The sequence below is a fragment of the Pholcus phalangioides genome, unplaced genomic scaffold (assembly GCF_987345545.1).
Source record: "Pholcus phalangioides strain wild (caught in Gottingen) unplaced genomic scaffold, Ppha-v1.0 ptg000008l_1, whole genome shotgun sequence".
NCBI classification, from domain to species: Eukaryota; Metazoa; Arthropoda; class Arachnida; order Araneae; family Pholcidae; genus Pholcus; species Pholcus phalangioides.
In genome coordinates, this window is record NW_028301601.1 from 29299198 (window position 1) to 29310000 (window position 10803).

The following is a 10803-nucleotide window of genomic DNA, read 5'->3' on the forward strand; positions in this document are numbered from 1 at the left end:
ATTACCTCAGCCAAGAGAAAGAATATTTTAGTTTGACATATTTTTAAAAAATGGAAATTATTTTCTTATTTGGACATTTTTGTTTTGGATAATCCTTCTCTACTCATCTCGACCCTCCAGGAGGTTGCGACCCACATTCAGGGAACCACTGCTATAGACGATTCCAAACAAAATTTGAAAAAAAAAAATATCGTTGTAGAGGAATTTATATCGTTTTATCGAGGTTTCAATGTTGTAGAATCATAAAGATTATAATATAATCATATTAGTAATCTTTTCATTGTATTTTCCCCGTGAACAGGTTCTGTCAGTTATTGGCTGGTTGATATCGATATCGTTATTGATCGGTGTATGCGTTTTTGTGGTGTATTCCTATCACGGGCCGAATAGCATGAGCTCTACGGCATCAGGAGTCTACGCAGCATTACACAGAACATTGTACAGCTTGTCAGTCGCTTGGATAGTACTAGCGTGTTCGTACGGATACGGCTGTAAGTGCTTCTCCGACGTATTTCTTTCTTTCGAATAATCTTTCGAGTCTCTTTGTGAAACTAAAATTTATTAAAGTAACACCTAATAGCACGACATACATATAGGCTCTCTTCTGTTGTGCTTAAGGGGATCTAATACGAGGATTTTTTAGTGATAAATCGATCTTTTTTTTTAGTATCATTCAAATGAAACCACATGTCGTCAATTGCCGTGATGATTTTCCAATCATCCTTCATTTATATTTCTTATTCTTATTATTTTAATTCTCTGTAGGTTCTATAAACTCTGTTCTTAGTTGGAGCGTGCTCGATCCACTATATAAGATAAGTTATTCCGCTTATCTGCTGCATGGCATTGTCATAGCCTATGGTATTGGCACTGCTAGAGAAAAGTTCAATTATTCGCATTTCGATATGGTGAGTATGCTCTGTAGTATCTCTTCATGAAATCGAAGAATTTCTAGTTCTTTCTTTAAGAGGATCTTGAATTCCCATGTTTTCCTACGGGGAAGAATCCCCTGCCTTTAAGGAACATTTAAAAATTTCCTACTCACTCTTTTATGCCCTCAATTTTTTTTCTCAAATTTTGTGAACATTTTCATACAATTGAATGAGAGCTTTTGGGATTATAGCTACTGGTTATTTTTTTTCTTTCGAATTTTAACTTGGACAACATGCAACATTCTCAAAAATCACCAAGATTTACCCATATTTTGCAATATTTTGTATGTAGGAACTACATGAAATTTATATCGACGTCTCACTGAAAAATGATATCTGCTGTGAAGGTTGTGAGCCGGAATTTCATTGTTTCTCTAAATACAGTATTACATAGATATACTGTACATATGATAAAAATTGCATAGAGGATAACATAAAAATTGCATGTTTTAATTCGCTAGAAATTTCCAGAGGAATGTTCAGGAGGTGCCTGTATGGTTAAGGGCCGTATTCACCGACAAGGTTTAAACTATAATCACAATTTTTGGATAAGAGATCAACATAGATTGGTTAAAAACCTGAATTTAACCAATCCGTGTCGATCTTTTATCAAAAAATTGCGACTATAGTTTAAATCATGTCGGTGAATACGGCCCTAAATGATGTAAATAACGCCTTTGAAATAAGGTGGATATGATTAGAAGACTTTTTATGTGTGAAATTGTCTGTAAAAGTACTATATAATCGGTTCTTTCTCGCACTTTTCTCTTATTATTTTTCAGATATCGAGGTGCGTGTCTTATTCGTTCATGTCGTACGCAGCAGCGTACTTGTGCCACATATTGTCAGAGATGCCGCTGAAAATGGCATGTGCGCATCTGTACCCGACTAGGTCTGATGAATTCCGAATTACCACAGTGCCTAAGGACAGAAGCAGGGGCGACGATGTCACTGCGTACTACGAAAATTACGATTGTCCGAGAACGAGTGTCGTCGTTGTTTCGAATTCGTCGAACGGTGTCCATAGCTCCGGAGCCATGCAGAACTGAAACGAACATTATTTCATGCAATTCATATCAGATGGTGTCACATTCGAGCGTGATACCGTCTGCTCTGTATTATCACAAACTGTTTGTTTTGAAGCGTTTGCATGATAAGAACTTGGAACATGTAAGATGGTTGAAGATTGACATAAACCTTAAAAGGACTTGGAAGTCCACGGGCCAAGTATGCGGTGATTCTGCCGATCGCGGGGGGCTAGAAACACAAATCACACGGTGAACATATGACCCGTATTTTACGGGACATTCCGGTAATTTTGTTCTCCCAAATTTTTCGTATGTCCCGTATTTTTCTTATTTTCCACAAGGCTTACTCAAATTTTTGAAATTAAGAATTGAGATTATTCTAATGACTTATGAATTGATGATTTTGATTTTCTTGCCGTTGACAATATTTTTTTGGCTACATCTGGCAACTTTACTTGCCTTAGACAATTTTTTTGGCAATAATTTGCAATCTTATTTGCCTTTGTAAATTTTTTTTGTCTGTAATTGGTAAGTTTACTCACCTTTTGGAACATTTTATTTACCTTTTACAATATTAATTGGCAACTTTACTTGCCTTAGGCAATTTTTTTTGTCTGCAATTGGCAACCTTACATTTGGTAATTTTTCGCAATAATTGGCAATACGGATCCCGATTTTCCTTATTTTCGCGACGGAAATAATCTTTACTCGTGTTGTGCGCATTGATACTTTACTTCCGGAATACCTTTCCCGGGCCGTTTTTTGGCCCGCGTGCCGAAGGTTGTGCACCCCTGACATGAACTGTTCATAAATATTGCATGCGTATTTGAAACATAATGGAACTTTTGTTGTAAATTTTACATTCATCAATATAAACTAAAAAAAAATAGTTGATGAAGTACGTCGTGGACAATATTCCCCGCAACAAGAGTTCTGGTTTGATCCAAATTACCGCAGAGTGACGGGGGGGGGGGGGGTTGGGTGACTGATCCTGGTTTTAAGTGATTTTTAAAACTTTCCCAAGAGGGGGCCACGGAAGAAAATTTAGAAAGGGGCCATGACAGGTGGTTTGGAGGGCTGCAGAGAGCTGAGAAGAAAAATTAAGGTGTGAAGAAATAAAGCTTTTATACACCGAAGAGCCAAAAAAACTGGTCCACCTGCCTAATATCGAGTAGGGCCCCCCCGCGAACCGGCAGAAGTGCCGCAACACGACGTGGCATGGACTCGACTAATGTCTGAAGTAGTGCTGGAGGTAATTGACACCATGAATCCTGCAGGGCTGTCCATAAATCCGTAGGAGTAAGAGGGGGGTGGAGATCTCTTCTGAACAGCACGTTGCAAGGCATCCCAGATATGTTCAATAATGTTCATGTCTGGGGATTTAGGTGGCCAGAGGAAGTGTCGTAAGTCAGAAGAGTGTTCCTGGAGCCACTTTGTAGCAATTCTGGACGTGTGGGGTGTCGCATCGTCCTGCTGGAATTGTCCAAGTTCGTCATAATGCACAATGGACATGAATGGGTGCAGGTGATCAGACAGGATGCTTACGTACCTGTCACCTGTCAGAGTCGTATCTAGACATATCAGGGGTCCCATATCACGCCAACTGCACACGCCCCATACCATCACAGAGCCTGCACCAGCTTGAACAGTCCCCAGTTGACATGTAGGGTCCATGGATTCATGAGGTTGTCTCCATACCCGTACACGTCCATCAGCTCGAAGCAATTGGAACCGAAACTCGTCAGACCAGGCAACGTGTTTCCAGTCCCCAACAGTCCAATGTTGTCGGGCCCAGGCGAGGCGTAAAGCTTTGTGTCGTGCAGTCATCAAGGGTACACGAGTGGGCCTTCGACTCCGAAACCCCATATTGATGATGTTTCGTTGAATGGTTCGCACGCTGACACTTATTGATGGCCCAGCATTGAAATCTGCAGCAATTTGCGGAAAGGGTTGCACGTCTGTCACGTTTAATGACTCTCGTCAGCCCCGTTCTTGCATGATATTTTTCCGGCCGCAGCGATGTCGTAGGTTTAATTTTTTACCGGATTCCCGATATTCACGGTACACTCGTGAAATAGTCGTACGTGAAAATCCAAATTTCATCGCTACCTCGGAGATGCTATGTCCCATCTCTCGTGCGCTGACTATAACACCACGTTCAAACTCACTTAAATCTCGATAACCTGCCATTGTAGCAGCAGTAACCGATCTAACAACTATGCCAGACACTTGTTGTGTTATATACTCGTTGCTGACCGCAGTGCCGTATTCTGATTGGTTCCATATCTCTTTATTTCCATACGCATGCCTTACCACTTTTTTTTGGCTCTTGAGTTTATTAGTGACTATATACACTTAACAGAATCTAACAAATCCACCCACAAAACCAGGGCCATTTCAGGGCATGGACTCACCCGGGCCTCGCCGCCTACATTTTGCAGCAGGTTCCCTAGGATGGGGGGTTTATCGCAGGCCCCCGGCTAGATTTTTTACACAAACCCCTCCTCTGTATTAAATTTATAGTGTGAAAAATAAAAAATGACGAAAACCATATCAGGCTCCGGGCTGCAGTTCTTTCAGTCCCACTCTTGTGAGGTGTCATGCCCCGGGAAAGGGGGGGGGGGGTCTCAAAGTATGGGACTACCATAGCATCACTTTGCTTAGGGGGCCCATGATGGTGAGACGGTCCTGAATAGAACTCGGACTAGCGGGGAGCTCAATAAATTCTAGTCAGTGGTCTGGAGACCAGTCTTATTTGCAAAATTTTTCGTTCAGTATGAATTCACTGAAAAAAATCAATTCAATACGTATGGGTAAGACAGGGGAGCCACGGGTAAAAAAATATGCTTTAAAGGGGGCCACGGACAAAAAAGGGTTAAGAAACGCTGCTCTAGACTACAAAGCCAACGAATCCTCTTTTCTTAGGACCTCTCACACGGAGCGAGTGCTAGTCCGGAAGAAGTTTTAACCAATGGTTTACAGATGGAAACTTTTTCAGACAACGCGGAATGCGGCCCGCTACTCGAAAGTGTTCATCAGGGCCCGGATGGCATCCGCACATGTCAAAACTTTGTGCGGGCTCCACATTAGCACAAACAGGTTTTGGACATTAGGGGTCATTCAAGTATTACGTCAACATCGAGGGGGAGGGGTTTCGGATTTGCTGACTTTTTATGGCAAGGGGGGAGGGGGGTGTGGAGGTTGCTTACGTCATCAACCACCCCTTTTTGATATGAAATATTCTAAGCTGCTGACGAAATTTTGCTGACGGGGGGGGGGGGGTTGTCAGTATTTTGCTGACTTTTGCAGATAAGGGGGGGGGGGTCAAAACCAGCTGAAAATCTGCTTACGTAATACTCGAATGGCCCCTTAGGTTGAGACGCAGGTCTGTCAGGATTAGTCAAACTGTAGTTATTCTGTTGTTTTCTAGATGGCAGCACTAGTTCAAATACTCTATTGTGCCAACTGACATGCCGAAAATGTTGAACTTGCCACCGTCCTCACTAAGAAAGGGCTTCCCCCGAAGCCGCTCGAAAGATCTTAATGCAGCTTTGGGCTGCCCTTACCAGAGACGCGGGGCCCGGTGCGAAATTAATACCGGAGTAAGAGGCGTCTCAATAATTTCGGAGGCTCCCTCAGCCCCGAATTTTATATTGGGGGAATATTCTGTGGGAGAGGATAATCGAAAATGAAAATTCAGAATAAATGCAAGAAATAATTCTAGAAATTGATGAAAATTCAGAATAAATGCAAGAAATAATTCCAGAAATGCAGAATAAATGCAAGAAATAATTTCGGAAATTCAGAATAAATGCAAGAAATAATTCCAGAAATTCAGAATAAATGCAAGAAATAATTCCAGAAATTCAGAATAAATGCAAGAAATAATTCCAGAAATTCAGAATAAATGCAAGAAATAATTCCAGAAATGATTAAAATGTAGAAATTCGTATAATTTATGAAAGGAATTATTATTACTGTGAGCGTGGGGCCCGGCGTGACTGCACCTGTCACACACCCCCAAGGGTGGCTTTGGTCTAAGCTTGCCATAAATACTTCTTCAAATCACCATAATGAAGGTCACCGTTCATTAATAGGATGTACCCACATACGCCTATCCCTCCGTTTCCTTCCGAGATGAAGGAAATATAGCAACACCGTATAACTTTCTCTTGCTCATACTTTAAAATTTTATTCCTAAATAATGAAATAATACTTTAAAAAACCAAGTATACTGTTATTAATCAACGCTATCCACGCATGGCGTTCACTGGGTGAAAACAAATTCAGATGCGGGCGAAACGTCCGCAAATATGTGCTCGTATGAAAAGTAATGAGAATTCGCATTTAAAACTTTCCCAAGAGGGGGCCCACGGAAGAAAATTTAGAAAGGGGCCATGACAGGTGGTTTGGAGGGCTGCAGAGAGCTGAGAAGAAAAATTAAGGTGTGAAGAAATAAAGCTTTTACACACCGAAGAGCCAAAAAAATCTGGAAAACCTGCCTAATATCGTGTAGGGCCACCCGCGAGCCCGCAGAAGTGCCGCAACACGACGTGGCACCAGCATCGATGTCCGCATCTGTTCCGAGTGAAAGAAAGGGCCCTTAGAGCTCTTGTGCGCTGAATTGGTCCGTACAGCGCTAGAGATAGCGTAGAGATAGACCACTCCTAGAGATACAGCACCTCCGTACATGAACAGCTAGACCTAATTCAGGCCAAAGCTCAGTTTCTGACGCTGCCACCAGATGGCGACTTATCCGAAGATGATGTCACTCTTCGGTATAATTGCGAAGGTTTCGACAGCTGATTTATGCTCTAAGGCTGCGCTTATAGTGGAGCGAAGAGATACGAGTTAAAAGAATCGCGACTAGGAAGGAGAAAATGCATAGGGTCGGAGGAAGAGATGGAGGAGAGCGAAAATGACCGAAGGGGTTCTGAAATTTAAGGGTGTGATGAAGATGATGCCTCCCCAGAAGAGGGGAAAAAAGGGGGAGAAAAAAATGAACCAATTACAGCAGATAGCGAAAATCCTCACCTCGCGGTAAAAACGAACCGGATTGCTCAAGTCGCGCAACTCGTTGAGTGGCATCTCTCTTTGTCTCTCTGCTGGAGTATGTGAGGTGTAGAACAGAACAGTACTATTTTGTCGCTTGTCTTTATCATGCACTCCCGTACGTCGTAGTCGCGTGACTATGTTCTGCCTAAGACAGTGCTTACCAAACTTTTGGAAGTGCGACCCCCCCCTTTTGATCAAAAAATTTATCATTTATCGGCGACCCACTACATAGGCTAAACATATATGTCTCGGTTTTTCCGGAACATTCCGATTTTTTGCTAGTAAATGTACTGTCCCGAAAACACTTTTCGGAACGCTTGTTTCGGTTTTAATTGGCGATATCCACTTTCAACGTTATTCAATTTTTTTAAATACTATATGAATATTTATTTTATTTTTTGATGTACTGAAGTATTCCATATGTAAGATGAAGGTGTATGGTCCTTGATTTTCATATACATAGTGATTAAGTAAGAATCATCCGATTTGAAAATGATTCTACATTTGAAATCAATAATTAATAAAAATTGTTCATGAAACGTAGATACATTTTCCCTCTTTCACATATATTACTTATCAGTATAAGAAAGAGATAAGATAAGAATAATATTCCAAGATAAGAGCTTGGAAATTTAGACACTAAAAACGGTCAAATTAGATAGGCAAAATTTATTCTATCTCAAAGTTCTGCACATTCATTGAAAGTTTAAAATAAGTGCTCAAGGCAAGTATCGTATTTAAAAAAAAACCAGAAATGTGTGTGTATTTACAGTGTTGTACGCATAATATAATTACTGTTGCTTATTGATTATAAAGAGAAAATTTTTTTATTAAGCTTTGGGACGGACGGATTGGGTCCCTACGAATTGAAGAGTGTATGTTTTGTTTTTGTTCTATTGGATTTATTTTGTATATTTTATGTATTTGTGTGTGCTGTTTTGCAATTAAAGAAAAAAAGAAACTCTAAAAATGTCTAAAATAGGCATTAAAAACAGTGTACAATTAATGGAAAAAAATGAAAAACAGCTAAAAACTGTGATATTAAGGGTCCGAAACTTTCTAAAAATTGACTGCAACCATTGCGTCTGCTTTCCAATGATAGATTTTAACAATTGGTGGGGAAATAAAAAAAAGTATAGAAAAATAATATGCACACAAATATAAAGTACACTCCGATGAAAATGGAGAATGGATCCCTCATCTATGCTGTTCTTTCTCAACATTTCTCACCAATTTTTGAATGTAAACATCTCGACGAATATTGCAGTTTGAAACGTGGGATTTTTTTTAGGATCAGAGGAGAGACGGAAGAAACTTTCTAATTGAAAGTGAGAGGACGGGGGATAGTATGAAATTTTAGATGTTTTATTTTGTGACACACTGTATTTTCACTCTCAAAACTGGTACAAGGTAATTTCGGAACACATTACGAGCATTTTTGAAATTGGAAATACGCCTCTACGACGAATGGTTGATGAGATAAAGCCTGAATTAGGACTTGCAGGGCACCCTGTATAAGTCGTATATATTTGTGTATTAAAAAAATGAATAATGAATTTGAAAAATGTCAAGGAGAATAAATCCCCTGTTTTAAAGAATATTCATGAGGAGCGATCATCATTTAGAAAGATACAGGTAGAGTTCAACGTCCGAACACCTTGAGAAAAAAAAGAATCACTCTTACACCAGAACCAACTGGAATTTATGGCTCGTTCCTTCGCGAACAAGACAGTGAAGCATCGAATCTCTTGTAAGTGCAGTAAAAGTGCGTATTTCACTGAAGGTCGCAATTCCATCAGCTTGTTAATTACAAGCTTTTCTAGAAGAAAGAAAAGACCAGGAACATCGGTGAACATGCACGAGAAAAATCGTTTCTCGTTAGTGTTGACTACATGCGATTTTTTATTTTGCTTGCTCAAACTCGTTTCCCCGGTGACTTTTATAAATTGGCGATGCCCTTCACATCCTCATAATTCTCCCCTTCATGCCATGGAAATCGCTTGCGTAGACAAGTTGTGTATAAATTGGATGAGTCTGTTGTGAGTCTTTCATTCGTAACGGTGGCTTTATGCTTAAGAACTACCATTTGCATAGGATTTTTGCGTATCCCCCCTATTAGTGCATAGAAGACTTGCCTTGCATACCCTAAGAAATCCATAGAAAGCTTGCACTGCATATCCCTAGAAACGTGAAATAAGCTTACTTATCCTTTAGATATACGTACGAGACTTGAGTACCCTAGAAATGCGTTGAAGGTTTGTATTTCGTACCCCAAGAAATTCGTAGGAAGGTTTGTATTTCGTACCCAAGGAATTCGTAGGAAGCTTTACATTCTTTATATACTTTATATATTTATTATCATACTTTATATACCTAGAAAAGTGGGAGAAGCTTGCTTATTACCCTCATATGTGTGTACGAAACTTGAGTAGCCCTAGAAATGCGTAGAAGCTCCCTAGAACTGCGTAAACGGTTTGCATTGCATATCTATAGAAAAGTGGAAAAAGCTTGCTCAACCTTAAATATGCGTACGTCCTTAGTACTTATATACACGTCTTTTAGTACTTCTAGAAATGCGTCTGAGACTGGATAACCCTTAGAAATACGTCCGACACTGGATAACCCTTAGAAATACGTCCGACACTGGATAACCCCTGAAATGTACACGAGACTGGATAACCCCTAGAAATGCGTAGGAGATTCGTGTGTCACTATAAATGGTGTAAGGCACTCGAGTACCTCTAGAAATGCGAATAAGACTTGATTGCGTACCCACCAGAAATGGATTGCCTTGCATATTCCCAGAAAAATGGAAGAAGCTTGCTTGCCATGTAGATAATGCATACGAAACTTTAGTACCACAAGAAATGGCTAGGGTAGCATGGTTTTACTTATCCCGAGAAAGGCGTAAGAAATTTGCTTACTTCCCCGATATGATACGAGGTTTTCGAACCACTTGAGAAACGTAATAAATGCGTTTACTCTAGAAACATATGTACGAAACTTACGTACTCATAGAAATGTATAAGACATTCTATTTCGTTGCGAACCCTCAGTGATGCTTTCGAGTCTTGCGTATCGCTTAAAATGCGAAGAAGACTTTCGTATCCTCAGAGATACGTAGGCTAATGTTTATTATTTTTAGCATACCCCTGAACGGCTCGTCAAGTACCACTAATACTCGTACCACGCTAGAGGCTCGCATTTAATAGTAGGGGAGAGAGAAGCTTTAATCGATTTAGAATGTTCGCTCATGATCTTTTTCTCTCTCGATACGTCAAATACACTGACATTTTCCCTGCTTGATACTAGAGGCAGTCGGCCTTCGAGTGACCATTAATGTCAATGGCCGAAGATGTTTTCTTTTCTTATTCCATGCCAGCTGCAACATGATTTCAATAGCGTCCATGTTATCTTGTATATACCCACGTGTTTAAACTTTCACTGAGTCAATGGCCAATGGCAAAAGTTTCGATTTTTTTTTGTCAAGGTATGGGCATGTAAGGCCCAGTTCAAAAAATTGCCTAATCTTCCGGTTAAATTACTTTGTTTTCTACAGAAAAAGACTCACCGTGTTGCAAAATATTCAAATTATTTCGCTAATCAGTTCAAGGAAATTAGAAATTCGAAGGTTCAGTGCACTGCAATGTGCAGGAAAAAATAATTCGTGTATTTAATGTATAATTCAGGAGTTTCAACTTGTGCGGGAGTTTTACAGTTATCATATTCTGTAAGCTTCGTCATTCACATAATTTGTTAGTAACTGAGCAGCTATTCGGGTCTGAACA

General features: G+C 40.1%; 1 protein-coding gene across 1 annotated transcript in view; it reads left to right on the forward strand.

Annotated features, from left to right (window-relative positions):
- The window catches only part of LOC149084168 (O-acyltransferase like protein-like), a 47936-nt gene extending 45481 nt beyond the window's left edge, over positions 1 to 2455 (forward strand). The window contains exons 13-15 of the mRNA XM_089234515.1: positions 302 to 491; positions 766 to 908; positions 1715 to 2455. Coding sequence (XP_089090641.1) covers positions 302 to 491; positions 766 to 908; positions 1715 to 1981 — 600 coding nt within the window. The 3' untranslated portion in view covers positions 1982 to 2455. The remainder of the gene's footprint in view (positions 1 to 301; positions 492 to 765; positions 909 to 1714) is intronic.
- The last annotated feature ends 8348 nt before the right edge of the window (positions 2456 to 10803 follow it).